Raw genomic sequence first — 21,265 nt, 5'->3', positions numbered from 1 at the left:
TAAGATCCCACTTGGCAGCCTTTTTCTGCAACGACACCCTCTCCTAGCAGAAAGTAAATTAAGTGGGGAGCGAGTGCAGTGTGCCGCGGAAGGAATGCGAGGCCTGAGGCAGCCAGAGGCGAGGCAGCTGATGCTCCAGGGGAGCCGAAGTCCACATTATGCTGCGGCACGGGCCACGGCGGCCACGGCGGCTGACAGCCCTGCGCCCTCAGCGGACGCTCTCAGACTGCCGCCGCCGTATTCTCAGGGCATTTACATTATTCAAAGATAAATGCATTGTCAATTTTATGTCTCCAAACACTAGATATGCGCGCCGCTTCACTCCCTCCCGCAGCCAAAGGTGCACTCACCTCCACCCGCTGCACGACACTCTACAAATGAAATCAAATGTCTTCCTCGGCAGTGCAGAATTACTTAACCCTGCATGCCGCTGCCGTGCTCTCATATTTCGGACTGCAAAGTAAAAGCTTGGTGGGAGGAAAACACATATTTTAGGTGTATCTTTGTATTTAAAGTAGAGACTTAAATCTCTTTGTGATGGACAGTTGGATTTGCCTCGCCATACATGGGTTACCATGCGATTAAAAAAATGATTTGATTTGATTTAGTGTATGAACGATTTACCGTATTTCCTTGAATTGGCGCAGGGAATATAGTATTCGCACGTCTAGAATTACTGCCGGGTCAAACTCGTTTCTCAAAATAATTAACGCATGCTTGGCCTTATCGCCGGTTTATTATTGAAGCCGGATCAAATTCGTTTCGCAAAATATTAATTTTATTATCGCATGTCTGTAATTTTCACCGGGTCAAACTCGTTTCGCAAAATATTTAGCATATGGCTAGAACTTCCACCGGGTCAAATTCGTTACGTCACGAGTGACGCATCTGTCCTCATTTTCAAAATGGAGGAAGCTGCTTTCAGTAGTTTACAATCGCACAAAGGAAAAAAGATAAAGAGCTATTCAGTAGGATTCAAGGTCCAAGCTATTGAATACCGGTACAGTATGCTAAAGAGAACAGTAAGCAGCTATGTTTTATTAATATACCGTAGCTGCGTGTGTGAAATACTGTATAAGTCATTAAATGACTCCCGCCTCCTGGTGGTAGAGGGCGCTGCCGCGCTAGTGATCCTTCTTGCGACTTCCGGTACTGCAGAAGAAGTGAACACACGCAGCAAGAGATTTTTTTTTTTTCCTTTTAACAAGGAGGATTACATACCGGTATCTAAAATAAAACAGTTTTCTAAACTGGACTTTCAATCGAAGCAGGAGGTAATAATTAAAGGAATATCTCCATCGAGACAGACACTTTTAAAACGGAAAAAAGAAAATAATGAAGACTTCTATAAACAAGTTATCGATGCTTTTGGTCAGAAGGAGCTGCAAATGGACTCCATTTATAAGTACAGGTAAGACCATAATAACGTTTTTTTTAATTAAATGTGCTTTTCATGATGGTATGCTTACATCACACTCAAAGCGCACGTCTAAATTTTATGGATTCCTTTTGGTAAACGCCGGAGTGAGAAGAGGTTTTAAAATAATTACCGCATGCACGGCCATCCCGCCGGTTTCCGGTAAACGCAGGAGTGACAGGAGGTTTTAAATTAATTAACGGCCCTGCGGCTATTCAAGGAAATACGGTATTAAAATTCGGTGAATGAATGATTCAATTCTATGGTTAACTTTTGTTGATCGACACATTCTTTGTTATACCACAAAAGAACAAAAGCCTTAGAGGATATATACCGTATTTTTTGGACTATAAGGCACACTTAAAATCCTTTCATTTTCTCAATCAATTAATCAATCATGTTTACTTATATAGCCCTAAATCACAAGTGTCTCAAAGGGCTGCACAAGCCACAACGACATCCTCGGCTCAGATCCCACATCAGGGCAAGGAAAAACTCAACCCAATGGGACAAAGAGAAACCTAGGAGGGGACCGCAGATGTGGTTGATGTTACCTATCTTGCGGGATAAGATAAACTGTCAGCTAATTACTAGTTTCACGCGACACCCGGACCATGTACCGAGTGCTCCTGAATATAAACAAATGGGTGGAACTCTATACATATATCAACTGTAACGATACCAAGTACAAGAGCCGTATCTAGTCGATACTACAATGATTAAAACAATATTTCTTATTATCACAAAATCTTTTGTAATTTGTTGTATTCATAATGTCTGGAAATATACTCCTGGACACAGGAGAACTTTAATTACGTATGATCTAACTACTTGGTAGTGGACTGATACCACAATGTGTAGTTTCATCTAAAACTAGTTTAAAGTATCCAAGCAACAAAGGATTGAGTGCTTAAAACATTTTAACAGAAGTGCAGACAGAACATGTTTAAACATAAAGTAAACAGATTGTGACGATATGTCACATTCCCGGCTTGTTATGCTTCCTTAGTTCTTCCTTATTTTCAGTTCCTTTTCCCGCATGTCTCCCTGAGTGCTCAACTAGGCCCAGGACAGTATATGCCCGGACCGTGGCAGCTGCTGGTGCGCCGTGGCCACTCGCGTCCGCCTCCTCGTCGGCCAAGGATGTGGCCATTCCGTGATCGCCCGCCTCGCCAGATACAGCGGCGTTCAACGCATCACCGCCACCTGACTCTCCCTCAATGGCTGCAGAGACACAAGGCTTGGCACTGGGGAGTTGCATAGGTCCGGTGGCCATGGATGAAGTGCTGGCTGTCCAGAGCCGGGACCCCGGGTGGACCACTAGCCTGTGCATCGGTTGGGGACATCTCTGCGCTGCTGACCCGTCTCCGCTCGGGATGGTTTCCTGTTGGCCCCGCTGTGGACTGGACTCCCGCTGATGTGTTGGATCCACTGTGGACTGGACTTTCACAATGTTATGTCAGACCCACTCGACATCCGTTGCTTTCGGTCTTCCCTAGAGGGGGGGGGTTACCCACATATGCGGTCCTCTCCAAGGTTTCTCATAGTCATTCACCGACGTCCCACTGGGGTGAGTTTTTCCTTGCCCGTATGTGGGCTCTGTACCGAGGATGTCGTTGTGGCTTGTACAGCCCTTTGAGACACTTGTGATTTAGGGCTATATAAATAAACATTGATTGATTGATTGATTGACTCTCCGCCAACTCCGCCCTCCACCCTCCCGTGACTTTGAACCTTGTTTTTTGGGGGGATGTCTGGAATCCGTCCCTATAGGGGGGGTACTGTGATGATCTGTCAAATTCACGGCTTGTTTTGCTTCCTTAGTTGGTTTATTTCCTGTGTCGCGCTCTTATTTTCAGTTCCTTTTCCCACATGTCTCTCTGAGCACTCTCTCCCCTCACCTGCCACTGATTGGCAGCCTGGCCACACCTGGTAGTGGTTGTCAATCAGTTGGCTTCTATAAATGCCTGCCTCGCCCTTTCATCAGGGCTCGAGGGTTGTTTCTTTGTATATGTAACTGACTCAGTTTGCTGTAGGCTGTTTTCATGCACTTCCCTGCTGCACCTCTTGTGTTAGATATAATTAAAAAGACTCTTACCTGCACGTCGTTCTACTGCTAGCAGCTATGCTGTGAAGGACTCACAGCTCTGCGCTTCTTCTCCAGCGGGTCTTTCCACGACGCCGTTGTGCTCATCGTCTCCAGCGGGTCCTTCCACGACGTCGCCATCTTCGTCTTCAGCGGGTCCGTCCACGACACCGCCATCTTCGTCTTCAGCGGGTCCTTCCACGACACCGCCATCTTCGTCTTCAGCGGGTCCTTCCATGACGCCGCCGCCATTACAGTTGCCACACGATCTCCAGCTTTTCTGACGCACAAGCGGCCATCAGGCGCCCGCTCGTCGGCCAAGAAGAGGTGGCCGCTTCATGGACGTCTTCTGTACTATCAGCAACTAGGCCCAGGACCCGGGCATGAACTGTGGCAGCTGCTGGTGCGCCGTGGCCACTCGCGCCCGCCTCCTCGTCGGCCAAGGATGTGGCCATTCCGTGGTCCCCCGCCTCGCCAGACGCAGCGGCGTTCAACGCATCGCCGCCGCCTGACTCTCCCTCAATGGCTGCAGAGACACAAGGCTTGGCGACTTTCCACCAACTCCGCCCTCCACCCTCCCGTGACTTTGAACCTTGTTTTTTGGGGGGATGTCTGGAATCCGTCCCTATAGGGGGGGTACTGTGATGATCTGTCAAATTCACGGCTTGTTATGCTTCCTTAGTTGGTTTATTTCCTGTGTCGCGCTCTTATTTGTAGTTCCTTTTCCCACATGTCTTTCTGAGCACTCTCTTCCCTTACCTGCCACTGATTGGCAGCCTGGCCACACCTGGTAGTGGTTGTCAATCAGTTGGCTTCTATAAATGCCTGCCTCGCCCTTTCGTCAGGGCTCGAGAGTTGTTTCTTTGTATATGCAACTGACTCAGTTTGCTGTAGGCTGTTTTCATGCACTTCCCTGCTGCACCTCTTTTGTTATATATAATTAAAAAGACTCTTACCTGCACGTCGTTCTACTGCTAGCAGCTATGCTGTGAAGGACTCACAGCTCTGCGCTTCTTCTCCAGCGGGTCTTTCCACGACGCTGTTGTGCTCATTGTCTCCAGCGGGTCCTTCCACGACGTCGCCATCTTCGTCTTCAGCGGGTCCTTCCACGACACCGCCATCTTCGTCTTCAGCGGGTCCTTCCATGACGCCGCCACCATTACAGTTGCCACGCGATCTCCAGCTTTCCTGATGCACAGCGGCCATCAGGCGCCCGCTCGTCGGCCAAGAAGAGGTGGCCGCTTCATGGTCTTCTGTGCTATCAGCAACTAGGCCCAGGACCCGGGCATGAACTGTGGCAGCTGCTGGTGCGCCGTGGCCACTCGCGCCCGCCTCCTCGTCGGCCAAGGATGTGGCCATTCCGTGGTCGCCCGCCTCGCCAGACGCAGCGGCGTTCAACGCATCGCCGCCACCTGACTCTCCCTCAATGGCTACCGAGACACAAGGCTTGGCGACTTTCCGCCAACTCCGCCCTCCACCCTCCCGTGACTTTGAACTTTGTTTTTTGGGGGGATGTCTGGAATCCGTCCCTATAGGGGGGGTACTGTGATGATCTGTCAAATTCACGGCTTGTTATGCTTCCTTAGTTGGTTTATTTCCTGTGTCGCGCTCTTATTTTTAGTTCCTTTTCCCACATGTCTCTCTGAGCACTCTCTCCCCTCACCTGCCACTGATTGGCAGCCTGGCCACACCTGGTAGTGGTTGTCAATCAGCTGGCTTCTATAAATGCCTCATGCCTCGCCCTTTCATCAGGGCTCGAGGGTTGTTTCTTTGTATATGTAACTGACTCAGTTTGCTGTAGGCTGTTTTCATGCACTTCCCTGCTGCACCTCTTATGGTAAATATAATTAAAAGACTCTTACCTGCACATCGTCCTCCTGTCTCCTGCATCTTGGGCTCACAACTACCACAGCCATGCGAGTCCCTGACACAGATATTAACAGTAAATGAACAAGTAGATTCATGTTTACTGGTTCACTGGTTTAAATGTAACTTAGATATTGGGTTTCACCAGAGGTGTGGACTCGAGTCACATGACTTGGACTCGAGTCAGACTCGAGTCATGAATTTGATGACTTTAGACTCGACTTGACAAAATGTAAAGAGACTTGCAACTCGACTTAGACTTTAACATCAATGACTTGTGACTTCACTTGGACTTGAGCCTTTTGACTTGACATGACTTGCTACTTTCCCCAAAACCTAAAGCTTAAAAAGTTATTTGGGAGCGCTCCGTAGCTTTCATTTTGTACGTGTCTGTCTATCAGCGTGTGTGCTGCGTGTCAGCGTGTGTGCTCTCAGTACAACAGCCAATCAAATTAGATCTACATTGTTTTCATCACACAGCATTCATCCAATCAAATTGCAGGACAACCAATGAACAAGAGTTGTCAAACAACGCGCCAGTGAGAAAGATTTATACCAAAGTTGGTTTCGTTCGGGTATAAAAACTACGACTTGGTCAACGAATTGCCGTATGCAAATCACGCAGTTGGAATATTACAGACGGAGACGCAACAACTTCCAACTTCGTTCGACATTTGAAGTTGCACAAAGAAGGGTAAGTTTTGAATGTAAGATAACGTTTATTGGCTAAGTAACATGACTTTTATTTGCTGTGTAGTTAAATCGGTGAGGCTGTAAACTCACTGCTAACGTCATAACCATAGACATCTTATAAGGGTACACAGCATCGAGCGCTACTGCCTACTGGCGCAGACGAGACGCGGGGCCGCCATCTTGGAGTGGTGATCCGCTCCACTCAGTGCAATTCATTTGGCAGGAGCAATGAACTGTCAACGCATTTAATTCATTTTACCTCACTGAATACCACTCATTTTCACGCGCTTTTTTGTCATACGTGTAGCTATGATAACGGACACATGTTTTATTATTCATAGTTTGCTTAACAGTAATAGAATATTCTAATACGCTATAAGTGACCAGACGTCCGAGATTAAAACTGGGAATATAATCCCAGAGAAGGGGGGAAAAAACGGTCAGCTATTTTTAAATTGAAGAAACAATATGATTACGTTATATATACATGCTACATAAACAATGTATGAATACATTAGATATCTATATATCTTATAGACCGTACCTCTGTTGCTGCAGCAGCAGAGAGTTTATTCTGTCGTGACACTTTGTATTGATATTTTGTATTACATTCTTCCCTTAAATTATCATGTTTACAGTGATTGTTATATATGTATGTTTTATGTATGTCGCTTTGGATAAAAGCGTCTGCCAAATACTTAAACATATATAAACACCTGAAAGTCTTTATATCAGCTAAAACCACCAATCTGTTTCACTGGATTCAGAATAAAACCAAATTCTGTTTTACCCAACAATGTTAGTATTCGAATATTGTTACTTGAAGACTTATTCCTGTTTACAATTATACTGTTAAGAAAGTATTGTCTTATATTTTGCCTAAAATGAGAATGCATTATAATCAATGGCGGCTGGTGAATTTTGTTTTAGGTGGGGCAGAAAGTTTGTAAACCAAACCCCTTTAGGGGCGTCATCCTCCCCCAGAAGATTTATTTGTGATTTTCACATACAAATATTGAAGATCTTTGCTCCTTCTCAACTCTGTGGTAATGTTATTTTCATAAAATACAACCAATAGTACATTAATGTTAAATCTTACTTGTGAAAAGTAATCCCCCGATTCCCATTTTCAACAGTCCGCTCATTTGAGCAGGAAAACGCTGAACACCAGCCCGGCATCTTTGTTTTCTACCTGTCAACTGTCAGTTTAGGCTGCTCGCCGGCTCCTCATCACCACTTCAAGATGCAAATTGCTCGCGTCTCAGCAACCAATATTGCGTCTACTTATAAGATGTTTATGGTTATAACGTCATTTCAAACACGGCAATATGTTGCGTCCACTGCAGTTTGCTACCTTATTCATACTTTTTGTCAAGTGATTTTTTAAGCAGGGTTGCATGAGGTACCTACACTTAACGTTACGTTAGTCAATGTATCACACACAGTAACATAACGTTAGACGGCGGTCAGCAGCACCGCATATTTTAGCCACCTACAAAAAGACAAACATAGTCAAATAAAGGTCAGTTAAAATATATACTATATTAAGAATATGTGTACATATTGCATAGGGCCCTGACATCTAAAAAGTACAACTCTGTTCATTGTTATGTTCATGTATTTGTTATGTTTTTCATGTGTACGCACACATCAACACACATTCAGTATGAGATGAGATCAATGAGATAAGGTAAGAACAGAATAGAAACTGCGGTGGAACTAGTTACAATGCAATATGCCATGGAAATACAATGTTAACACTTTTGTACAAATAAGTACAGTTGCACTTGTTTTTGCAAATGTCTTTATTGTGTAAAGGAATGAGTTAAATGTTTAAAATTGTTTAAACTATTAAAATGACTGGTTAATAGTGCTATTATGAATTGCAATGTCAGTACTATTTTTTTTCCTGCTATTTCAAATGCACTTGTTTTAATAAATAAATACAGCGGTTTAAAAGCATACACAATCTGTGTAAAAATATTAGTCTGTGGTCAAAAGGACTTGAAAGGACTCGAAACTCAAAATGCAGGACTTGTGACTTGACTTGAGACTTTCCAGTCTTGACTTTGGACTTGACTCGGGACTTGCCTGTCTTGACTCGGGACTTGACTCGAGACTTGAGGGCAAAGACTTGAGACTTACTTGTGACTTGCAAAGCAATGACTTGGTCCCACCTCTGGGTTTCACTATGTAAAGCGCTTTGAGTCACTAGAGAAAAGTGCTGTATAAATATAATTCACTCACACAATGTTTGCTAACTACCAAAAGAGAAGTTGTCTAGAATGTTCGCTATCTTATTTTATGACAAAATTCTTCTTTGATTGCAAGAAGATACATATTTAATGTATCACAAGATTTCTGTTAAGATAAAGCCAATAATGTTGTTATCAAAAAACAAACAACAACAACAACAAAAATGCAAAAGTTAGGGGTATTTTATTTGAACTAAGCACAATTATCTGCCAATAGAACAAGAAAATTCGGCTTGTCAAGACTTTCCAAAACAAGTAAAATTAGAAAAAAAATACCTTAAAATAAGTATATTCTCACTAATAACAAGTGCACTTTTCTTGGTAGAAAAAAAAAGAGACTTTTTTGCTCAATATGTTGAAAAATATTCTTAAATTAAGTAAATGCTAGTGCCATTATCTTGACATAATGATATGCGCTCGGCATTACATTTCTTGATACTAGCAAACTTGTACTAAAAACTAATGTATTGTTCTTAATGGAAAGGCAACAAGGCAACTGCTTGTTACTCTCGGGGTCTACTAGCCGCTCAGGCAAATCATATTGTCTAAAATGGCATTTTTCCATCGACAACATGACATCATCGCGCCAAGTGCGTGCTCTTTCAGTCAATATGCACATATATACAGCCCGGCCCCCGGCCAAATTTTTTTAAATGGTAATTTTGAAGAATTTATCTGAATGTGCATGAACTATTCTGTTCTAAATTGTTTGAGATATTACATGTTAAATGTTTAAATATTAACTGTCAGTTTACTGTACTGTGCCAACTGTACTACTATATGAGTAGGTATTTTCTATTGTTTCATTGAAAATAAACCAGCAAAGTCCATTTGGCTGTCATCTGTTTTAATTATGAGACACAATTGTCTCTTTCATGCTTGAAGTAAGAAATTACTACTTTAAAAAAGTAGTTTTATACTTGTGAGTGTTGATGACACAGCTTTGCAACAGTTGATATTCTAGTTTCAAGCATGTTTTACTCAATGTAGGTCATAAAATCTCAGCAACAAGCTGTAATATCTTACTGAAATCATTTAGGACCAAAACCCTTAAAACAAGTAAAACACTCTAACATAAAATCTGCTTAGTGAGAAGAATTATCTTATCAGACAGAAAATAAGCAAATATCACCCTTATTTGAGATATTTAATCTTACTTAGATTTCAGTTTTTGCAGTGTGGTCTTTTCAAGATGCGCCGTTTTGTGGGTGGTCTTTTTATGTCATGTCTGTGTGATCATGTTTTGTTTAAGTCATGTTCGGTTTTGTTTTTGGACTTTTTGTGCACTTTTGTTTGTCACCATAGCAATCATTAGTTTCACCTGGTTCACATCGTCATGTCACGCACCTGTTTCACGTTTTGAGTCACGCACCTGTTTTCACTAATCATGTCCCTATTATTTAAACCGATTGTTGCCAGGAAGTCTCCCTGGCGACATCACACTCCTGCCACTCTGTTTCATGCTCAGTTCACGCTGCTTGTTTCATAGCTTCCATGCCAAGTAAGTTTTTGTTTATTAATGCCACAGTTAGTGTTTTTGTTTCATTGTTCATAGTTTCTGCCTTTGTGTTTATAGCCAAGTTTTGTACTTCCGCCCTTGTGCGCGCCTTTTGTTTATTCCTTTTTATTGTCATTATATTAAATCATGTACCCACCTCCAAGCCCTGTCTGGTCCAAATCATTTGCACCTCGGGAGAACAAACCAAGCTATAGTCCAAGTCGTGACAATATACTTGGCTCCACTTCGACAGCGTGTTCTCGCCGCCATCTGTGTTCTACCAGTAGTTTCAAATATATATATATATATATATATATATATATATATATATATATATATATATATATATATATATATATATATATATATATATATAATGGAGTAACCTTCCCTGTTAAAAAAAAAATCCCATTGTAAATTCACAGCAAATTACTGGCTAAAATTTGAATTAATTGCACAACAACATTTACAGTAATTTATTGTGAAACACCTTTACAGCAATTGACTGTAACTACAGAGCTGTAATTGTACAATTATTTACAATAAAGTCACAACTAAATGATATATTTTCACAGTTTAATTACAATATATGCAGTAACTTGACAATTGTAATTTTTTGGTTAATTACTCATTTCAACAGCATTACAAAAGTTAAAGTACCAATGATTGTCACACACACACTAGGTGTGGCAAAATTATTCTCTGCATTTGACCCATCACCCTTGATCACCCCCTGGGAGGTGAGGGGAACAGTGAGCAGCAGCGGTGGCCGGGCCCGGGAATCATTTTTGGTGATTTAACCCCCAATTCCAACCCTTGAAGCTGAGTGCCAAGCAGGGAGGTAATGGGTCCCATTTTTATAGTCTTTGGTATGACTCGGCCGGGGTTTGAACTCACGACCTACCCATCTCAGGGCGGACACTCTAACCACTAGGCCACTGAGCAGGCTATAGCGCTTCCATAGCTGTCCATCCTTGCGTCCTGTTGGGACTCTGCACGGGACGTGTTGCTGTCCCTCCTCCTGGGCCCCTTCGCCCTTGTCCCTTGCACACACCATACTAATACCTGTATGCTGTACCACAGTACGTCTGACTATGGTAGCCGAAATGCTGCGTGATCCTTCAAGCGGTGCGGATTCGTGGCTTACCAAAGTTGTACTAAAACATTTTGACAGATTTTTGAGCACCGTGTGTTCTATATTCTCAATGAAACATCAATGCTGTGGTGTTGCATGCTCACCGGTACTAGCTAGCGTAATTTATTGAACAAGCCTCAAATTGCAGTCCACATGTATCTATTATGTGTGACTGCTATCTACTAGTCACTCTTATCATTACACCATGTACCAAATAAAATTGCTTCGAGGTCGGTAAGCACAACCAGAATTAATACATACATTAGCCGCACCGGGTTATAAGGCGCATTGTGGATTTTTAAGAAAAATAAATCATTTTAAGAGCGCCTTTTATGTCCAAAATACACGATATATAAATATTTTTTGTCTTAATTGATGCATTTGAAAATACATAAAAATGCTAAATGAATCAGTATCGTTTTGATAGCCTTGACTTAATCCAGGAAAATGCAATGTAAAGGAAATGTGTGTGGTTGTCAATTTATTTATTCATTAAATAAGATTTGGTAAAAATATTTCAGTTTGTGTATTTTTGGAGACCATTCAACAATACTGTGATAAAGCAGTGATCATTTTGGTCACAATAGCCGTGACATTACATTTTCATTTTTCGTTACATCCCTACTTCTTTCTTGAATTCAATAGTGATTCTCACCTTCTTTATTAAAGTGCTGTCCCTGAGTCACCAATTGTAACAATGCGCTATTGAATAATGTAAAACATAACCTCATTATATAATAACACCACATTTTGTAGTAATATTCTTGAACACATTTTGTGATAAACTTTGAAGCATTTTTTAAAAACCTGTTGCATATTGCAGACGTTATTACAAAAAGCAGGTTCTGTACTTTTTTTATATTTACTGTCAGGTTCAAACACTGATGACATCTATTAAACAAGACAAGAAGCAAGGAATTAAACAGACAGAATTCAATTTAGCTCAATCGAGGAGAAACACTGTACCCTTGTACAGTGTCGTCCCACACTCTGACGAAAGATTGCACGCCTCCTCTTTTATTTGGACTTTCCCTGCCTACATGGCAACAGCTGTTTCTAAGGGATGGGGGTCGTAAACAGCCATCGCCTTTGGTTACAAAACAGTTCAAAGAAAAGGTTGTAAAACAGTTCAAATAAAAGGTGCCTGGAGCTTGCGTCAGTTCCTGCTTCCTCTCCACTTTGTAGATCTCGGGTCAAGACAATATCTTCCTGTGGATTACAATACATCAAAGAACCCGACACCTTCATGTCGCTTCCCATCCTACACAGTGGAGTTTTACAAGCCTTTTGCTTGGTAGGATCAAAGACAGCTTTTGTCTGCTCGCTGGGAACTCATTGAAACACAAAGTTTTGTGATAACTTAGATACAATTATTCTGACATTTACAATATAACAACGTTGTGCCTCCTGTAGAAAGATTGAAATTTATATCTTAATACAAAAACTATCACAGCATTACATAATATTTAATATTCATTACAATTCATTTTAAGAATCTAGTAGGATTTTTCATTGGTCAGACATGATTTAAATGTAACTTTGTTTATTATAATAAAGAATGTGATTGAAAGCGAGCATCAAAAGCTACACTAATGAAATATTACTGGCATGAAAATGACCAGTGAGAAGGTTGTTTTTAATGATGCTATTTAGGATGTCCCATGTTGTGCTCATATTGTGTTTGTTCCTGTCTAATAATTGACTGACTAGTTAGCTTCTTCTTATACAGTACATTGTGTACTTATTTTCTGACATTTGTGTTATAAATGTTATATATAGTGTATTCTTTTCAATCCCTATGTCATCCACGGTTGATTGTTTTTCTCTTGCTTCTTACTTAATTGTGTCTGCATGGACAACGTTTGCATCAGGAAAGTATTAAAGAAATTGCCACATGTCTCATTAACATCATTTTCACTGTACACATTGTCCCAATGTTGTTCTCCCAAGTCGTGTTTACAGGCAATTTTGTTGTATTTGGCACTGGAAATGGACATCTAGATGGATGTTTTCCTCTGTGGGTGTAGTCTTTGAAATGTCTTTTTGTCATAAATGCTCCTGTTGTTGTAGTTTCCGTCATAGATTGTGAAAACTGGCAGATGATCACTGATGTCAGTTAACGGTCCGCTTGTAATATTATTATCAAAGCCAATGGTGTTGTTGTCGTGTCCTGTGATTCTGCTGGGCCTTGTGATTTTAGGATACAAACTCATGTTGTACATTGTCTCTGGGAAATCAAGTTACTATAAAAATATGTCCGATTATTGCAAAAGGTTGCCTTATTACATAATGAGGTGAAAAGGTGTTACAGTTGTTTATTGATGTGTTAGAATAATTATGTGTCAGTTATCACACAACTCTTATGCTTAAAGGCCGTTGCTATAGTTATTATCAATTGTGCTGAAGTTGTTGTACTTTTCTATCTGTGCAAAGCAAGTCGTCTCCTATCAGTGTTTGTTTCCAGAATCGGCCTGCTGACTGCCAAGGGCGAACATCGAGTGCCGTGACGCAGACAAAGAAGAGGCAGGGCGATATCACGAGTGTCAGCACATTTGCATTTCATTAATAGTCATATATTGTGTCTAACTGGGGCTGCTGAGATTACCCCCTTCCTTCAGCAGCAGCTTCAGTGATGTAACCAGGGACCTCCCAAATAAATAGAGGAGCATGTGGGCAGGATTTTAGTGCGTAGTTGGGAACTGTAACTAGAGTACAGCCCAGAAACGTCTCTCCTCATTGAGCCAAATTGGACTCTGTCTCTGCATGATTCCTTGCTTCGTGTCTGTTTAATAAATGTCATCAGTGTTTGAACCTGTTATTATTACATAATGAGGTGAAAAGGTTTTACAGTTGTTTTTGTTGTCAATTATTTTTGTAAAGTAGGAATAATTGATTACAAATTAAATATATTCATAGCTAATAGCTATAGCATAAAGACAGTCTCACAAGCTTATACCTTGAAATATATATTTTCCACATTATAAAAGCCCTCTAGACACGAAATAACAGCCTTTCGTCACCTTTAAACTCTTTTAATAATAATAATAATAATACCTGGGATTTATATAGCGCTTTTCTAAGTACCCAAAGTCGCTTTACATGTTTTTCTGAACCCATCAATCTTTCACACCTGGTGGTGGTAAGCTACTTTCGTAGCCACAGCTGCCCTGGGGTAGACTGACGGAAGCGTGGCTGCAATTTGCGCCTACGGCCCCTCCGACCACCACCTATCATTCATCATTCATTTCACCGGTGTGAGCGGCACCGGGGGCAAAGGGTGAAGTGTCCTGCCCAAGGACACAACGGCAGCGATTTTTAGATGGTTTATTTCCATGACTATTTACATTGTAGATTGTCACATCAAAAATTATGAATGAACACATGTGGAGTTATGTACTTAACAAAAAAAAGGGGAAATAACTGAAAACATGTTTTATATTCTAGTTTCTTCAAAATAGCCACCCTTTGCTCTGATTACTGCTTTGCACACTCTTGGCATTCTCTCGATGAGCTTCAAGAGGTGTCACAGTTTTGATGCCTTCAGTGACAATCTGCAATGTAAATAGTCATGAAAATAAAGAAAATGCCCTGAAATGAGAAGGCGTGTCCAAAATTTTGGCCTGTACTGTATATGTTTAGTTTATTTAGATAATGTTATGCTTGAGAATGCTTAATTTAGGACCACAAAATTGTAAAATATGCTTAAAAAAAAATCTGTGATGTGTTGCAGCCCCAACATTTGAAGTGTTACATGGCGAGGGACAACTGTACATTAATACATAATGCACCAGTATTACATAATGCACACAATACGTTGTTGCACCAATGCATGATATTTTGTGTTTGAGCACTGGATACTGCAAAATAAAATGCAGGCAAACAAACCTTGTTTGCGCAATGTTTTGCCATACGATAACAACCAAGGCGTTGTAGTAAAACTGGGGAAAACATTTTTGTAACATTTTTTTAACGGCACACTGGGAGAAGGAGACGGCACGTAAGCAGGGACCTTGTGTCTATATATATATATATATATGAAGTATACAAAAGTATACTGTGTGACTATGTGTAGCAATTATATGACGAGGTGAGTGTTAAACTCGGTGCGGAAGTCCAGAAAAGGCCAGGCAGGCTCAGAGGTCCGGGGACAGGCAGGAGGTCAGGGGCTGGAGCGAGGCGTCGTGGTCCAAAGGAAGGCGTGAGGTCGAGATCCAGGAAGACGGCAGAGAGTCCAGAGGGGATCCCGGGAGACGAGACACACATCTCGAAACCAGGGGAGGACGAAGGGTTGCTGGATGATGACACAAGACAAGACACAATGAGCACAACGGGGGGGAAACACAAAGAGCGATGAAGCACAAGAGTAAGGAAGCGAGAGGCTTACTGTACAAGTACACGTAGCTACGTTCTGGCACTGAAACACTGGCTTATGAAGGCAGGAGACTCATCAGTGTCCGGAGGTGATAGCAGAGTGAGAGGCGGCAGGTGTTTGAACCGTAACAATTTTTTGTCAAATCAAATCATACAGAAAGTCGGGCAAACAAAAAACCATATACTATATTATTCAAATAGTTTGTTTACTCTGGTTATTTTTTGTTTGTTCCCATAAATATGAATGTTGTGCAAGAAAACAAATGTTTGATGTTTTTTTATTTGGGTAGAACTAACATTTCCTAAAGACTGCATTTGAGATGTTATTTTTCAGTGTGTCGTATTCTGTAAATTTGGATATTCACCTTAAAAAAGGTTTCCTAAAAGTTCCCGCCTTTCCCAATTATTAACTTTCAGATTGAAACGTAAGAATACTAATTCTGCAATCCTTCTCCTATCTTCAAGTGGCAGCTACTTCATTGAAATAATGTGTTCGGGATTACAAATGAAAACTGCGCCGGATCATTCTTTATCCAGGGGACAGATTAAATTCCAAACCCTGTTACTGTAATAGGCACACTTGTAGCTCACCATGAATTAGAGCTCTAATTATATTAGGTACTATTTTAAACAAAATAACATATTTCTTATGATCCATAGGTGTAATTTATAGCAAAGCCAGGTTCATTTTCCCGGGCAATCAATTTTGCGGCGTCGGAGAAGACTAATATCATTATGGAAAGCGCTGAGAGCCGAGTATCGCACTGAGCACAGGAGGGTTTTTCCGAAGATAAATGAAGATGCAATTTATTCACTCATAATTTCATACAGAAAATGTCGTGAAGGAAATCCTTATGAGCATCACAGAAAAGGGCGGAGGCGCTAATGCTCAGTAATGTAGTCGAGCAGGCCTTTTGTAGTCCAGGCGTGGCTAATATATGAGTTACTTCAGCTTTGCTGCCACCACTGAGTTATCTTTCACAAGAGAGGAGAGGAGTGTCCTGGTCAAGCCCTCCTAAATCACAGCCACAGGAGTGAGTCATTTATTACACTTACAATTATATCTATCATCCACATATAAGAGCTGCCATAAATCCACACGCACATCAGCTTCCCCGGACAGCGTGCACCATCAGTTTAGTTTTCCCAGCTAGTTACTTTCACACTTCGGGTGTTTTATGAATCAGCAACACTGAGGTTACCTTTTATTGCTGTGAAAACAAGCACTCTGGGGAACTCACTTAAAAATGATAAATACTTCCGTCTACAAGCAGGAACGACAGAATCGACATATTTTGGCTACTAAATGCTACACAATTTTTGTTTTGGAGTATATTCAGTATTTGTTGTCGTATCACTGAAGTAAAGTCATATAGTTTCAAATTGAATCCAAAATGTGGATATATATCATCTATTGTTTGAAAAATATTCAAAACCCAAAATCAATGAAGTTGTCACGTTGTGTAAATGCTAAATAAAAACAGAATACAATGATTTGTAAATAATGTTCAACTTATATTTAATTGAATAGACTGCCAAGACAAGATATTTAAAGGCCTACTGAAATGAAATGTTCTTATTTAAACGGGGATAGCAGGTCCATTCTATGTGTCATACTTGATCATTTTGCGATATTGCCATATTTTTGCTGGAAGGATTTAGTAGAGAACATCGACGATAAAGTTCGCAACTTTTGCTCGCTGATAAAAAAACCTTGCCTGTACCGGAAGTAGCGTGACGTCACAGGTTGTGGAGCGCCTCAAATCTGCACATTGTTTACACCAGCAGCGAGAGCGATTCGGACCGAGAAAGCGACGATTACCCCATTGATTTGAGCCAGGATGAAAGATTTGTGGATGAGAAACGTGAGAGTGAAGGATTACAGTGCAGTGCAGGACGCCAGGATGTATCTTTTTTCGCTCTGACCGTAACTTAGGTACAAGGTCTCATTGGATTCCACACTTTCTCCTTTTTCTATTGTGGATCACGGATTTGTATTTTAAACCACCTCGGATACTATATCCTCTTGAAAATGAGAGTCGAGAATGCGAAATGGACATTCACAGTGACTTTTATCTCCACGACAATACATCGGCGAAACACTTTAGCTACGGAGCTAACGTGATAGCATCGTGCTTAACTGCGGATAGAAACAGAAGAAATAAGCCCCTGACTGGAAGGATAGACAGAAGATCAACAATAATACTATTACTTCTACTATCAGGAGACACCGAACCAAACCCTGGACCTGTAACCACACGGTTAATGCTGTCCCGCCTGGCGAAGCCTAGCTATGCTGTTGCTAACGACGCCATTGAAGCTAACTTAGCTACGGGACCTCGACAGAGCTATGCTAAAAACATTAGCTCTCCACCTACGCCAGCCCTCATCTGCTCATCACCACCCGTGCTCACCTGCGTTCCAGTGATCGACTGCGCGACGGAAGACTTCATCATCTGTGCGGTCGGCGGCTAGCGTCGGATAGCGCGTCTGCTATCCCACTCAAAGTCCTCCTGGTTGTGTTGCTGTAGCCAGCCGCTAATACACCGATCCCACCTACAGCTTTCTTCTTTGCTGTCTCCATTGTTCATTAAACAAATTGCAAAAGATTCACCAACACAGATGTCCAGAATACTGTGGAATTTTGCGATGAAAACAGACGCTGTTTGTATTGGGACACAATGGTGTCCCAATACTTCCGCACAATCCGTGGCGTGACGCGCAAACGTCATCATACCGAGACGTTTTCAGCCGGATATTTCCCGAGAAATTTAAAATTGCACTTTATAAGTTAACCCGGCCGTATTGGCATGTGTTGCAATGTTAAGATTTCATCATTGATATATAAACTATCAGACTGCGTGGTCGGTAGTAGTGGGTTTCAGTAGGCCTTTAAAGTTCACACTGAGAAACTTAATTTTTTTTTGCACATAATCATGAACTTAGAATTTAATGGCAGCAACACATTGCAAAAAAGTTGTCACAGGGGCATTTTTACCACTGTGTTACATGGGCTTTCCTTTTAACAACACTCAGTAAAGGTTTGGGAACTGAGGAGACACATTTTTGAAGTGGAATCCTTTACCAATCTTGCTTGATGTACAGCTTAAGTTGTTCAACAGTCCAGGGTCCGGGGGCGTCCACTGCAGTTCGCTACCTTATTCATACTTTTTGTCAAGTGATTTTTTTTTTAAACAGGGTTGCATGAGGTACCTATACATAACGTACACACAGTAACGTAACGTTAGATGGCGGTCAGCAGCACCGCATATTTTAGCCACCTACAAAAAGACAAACATAGTCAAATAAAGGTCAGTTAAAATGTATACTATATTAAAGGCCTACTGAAATGATTTTTTTCTTATTCAAACGGGGATAGCAGATCTATTCTGTGTGTCATACTTGATCGTTTCGCGATATTGCCATTTATTTTCTGAAAGGATTTAGTAGAGAACATCGACGATAAAGTTCGCAACTTTTGGTCGCTGATAAAAAAAGCCTTGCCTGTACCGGAAGTAGCGTGACGTCACAGGTTGTGGAGCTCCTCACATTTCCCCATTGTTTACAATGCAGCGAGAGCGATTCGGACCGAGAAAGCGACGATTACCCCATTAATTTGAGCGAGGATGAAAGATTTGTGGATGAGGAACGTGAGAGTGAAGGACTAGAGTGCAGTGCAGGACGTATCTTTTTTCGCTCTGACCGTAACTTAGGTACAAGCTGGCTCATTGGATTCCACACTATCTCCTTTTTCTATTGTGGATCACAGATTTGTATCATAAACCACCTCGGATACTATATCCTCTTGAAAATGAGAGTCGAGAACGCGAAACGGACCTTCACAGTGACTTTTATCTCCACTACAATACATCAGCGAAGCTCTTTAGCTACGGAGCTAACGTGATAGCATCGGGCTTAAATGCAGATAGAAGCAAAAGAAATAAACCCCTGACTGGAAGGATAGACATAAAATCAACAATACTATTAAACCATGGACATGTAACTACACGGTTAATGCTTTCCAGGCTGGCGAAGCTTAACAATGCTGTTGCTAACGACGCCATTTAAGCTAACTTAGCAACGGGACCTCACAGAGCTATGCTAAAAACATTAGCTATCCACCTACGCCAGCCCTCATCTGCTCATCAACACCCGTGCTCACCTGCGTTCCAGCGATCGACGGAGCGACGAAGGACTTCACCCGATCATAGATGCGGTCGGCGGCCCGGAGACAGAGGAAGTTAAGGTGAGGTCGGCGGCTAGCGCGTCTGCTATCCATCTCAAAGTCCTCCTGGTTGTGTTGCTGTAGTCCGCCGCTAATACACCGATCCCACCTACAGCTTTCTTCTTTGCAGTCTTCATTGTTCATTAAACAAATTGCAAAAGATTCACCAACACAGATGTCCAGAATACTGTGGAATTTTGTTATGAAAACAGAGCTTTTTGTATTGGATACAATGTGTCCGAATACTTCCGTTTCAACGATAGACGTCACGCGCATACGTCATCATACATAGACGTTTTCAACCGGAAGTTTCGTGGGAAATTTAAAATTGCACTTTATGAGTTAACCCGGCCGTATTGGCATGTGTTGCAATGTTAAGATTTCATCATTCATATATAAACTATCAGACTGCGTGGTCGCTAGTAGTGGGTTTCAGTAGGCCTTTAATATGTATATTATATTAAGAATATGTGTACATATTGCATAGGGCCCTGACATCTAAAAAGTAAAACTCTGATCATTGTTATGTTCATGTATTTGTTATGTTTTTCATGTGTACTCTCTTTTGTGCAAATAAGTGCAGTTGCACTTGTTTTTATTCTTTAAAAGAATGAGTTAAATGTTTAAAATGACTGGTTAATAGTGCTATTATGAAGTGCATTGTCAGCACTATTTTTTTTCCTGCAATTTTAAATGCACTTGTTTAAATAAATAGATACAGCGTTTTAAAAGCATACACAATCTGTGTAAATATATTAGTCCGTGGTTAAAAGGACTTGAAAGGACTTGAAAGGACTCGAAACTCAAAATGCAGGACTTGGGACTTGACTTGAGATGTTCCAGTCTTGACTTTGGATTTGACTCAGAACTTGCCTGTCTTGACTGGGGACTTGAGGGCAAATACTTGAGACTTACTTATGACTTGCTAAACAATGACTTGGTCCCACCTCTGCCGAGCAGTATCGGCCAATTTTCGTGTGATCGCCATTGCCGATGAATGCCTTTTCATACCGACCACAAAGGCCAACATTCTCTGGCTTATATTGATTCTATTTTTAGTCTCCTGGCTGATGAGCAGCTATAGCAATGTGTCTCCATATGCAGTGTGGAGCCACTCTCCTAATTTCATAATAATCAACTCTCATTATGGCAAATAAACAGCATTTTTAGTGTCTTAGATGTCATTATGAAGTGTTATTATGGCTGGAGGACAAGGCGAAAACATGTTACACGCCAGGAGCAGGCTTAATAATAGCTGAGCGAGCTTTAAACAACACCAATAAATAAGTGCTTATAAGTTAAAGAAGTGCAAATGGAACCGCGTTAGAGCATAAAATAAGCAGCTATTAACAGCAAATTAACGAGTGGATTGATAAAAGTTAGACTGAGGATAATGTAACAACTGTTGGTTTGTCAGTTTTGTTGCAGCCAAAAGTTCACAACACGAAGAGGGCGGATCTATCCATAAATTGATATGTCAATACGAGTGGTAATATCAGAATATGATCGTAATTAGATCAATATGTTTTCTTTTCTCAAAATCGATTTTTTTGTTTTTATTTATGTTAAGCGGTAGAAAATGGATGGATGGATGTTTAACTCAGAGAATAAATCCCTGGACACAGGAAGACTTTCAGAGTGAAAAGGATTTCGATGAGTACTAGATAGTTTTGGATTATTCTTAGTAATTGTGTAATATTTACTTTATTTTACTCACGT

General features: G+C 41.2%; 1 protein-coding gene across 2 annotated transcripts in view; it reads left to right on the top strand.

Annotated features, from left to right (window-relative positions):
- The first annotated feature begins 2,670 nt into the window (after positions 1-2,670).
- Positions 2,671-21,265, top strand: part of lnpa (limb and neural patterns a) — a 176,751-nt gene continuing 158,156 nt past the window's right edge. For both annotated transcript variants that reach the window (XM_062069928.1, XM_062069932.1), the window contains exon 1: positions 2,671-2,987. In XM_062069928.1, coding sequence (XP_061925912.1) covers positions 2,835-2,987 — 153 coding nt within the window. In that variant the 5' untranslated portion in view covers positions 2,671-2,834. The remainder of the gene's footprint in view (positions 2,988-21,265) is intronic.

Source organism: Entelurus aequoreus, linkage group LG14 (assembly GCF_033978785.1).
Source record: "Entelurus aequoreus isolate RoL-2023_Sb linkage group LG14, RoL_Eaeq_v1.1, whole genome shotgun sequence".
NCBI lineage: Eukaryota > Metazoa > Chordata > Actinopteri > Syngnathiformes > Syngnathidae > Entelurus > Entelurus aequoreus.
Note: the sequence above shows the minus strand (reverse complement) of the source record. Positions and strands in the feature narration are given on the sequence as shown.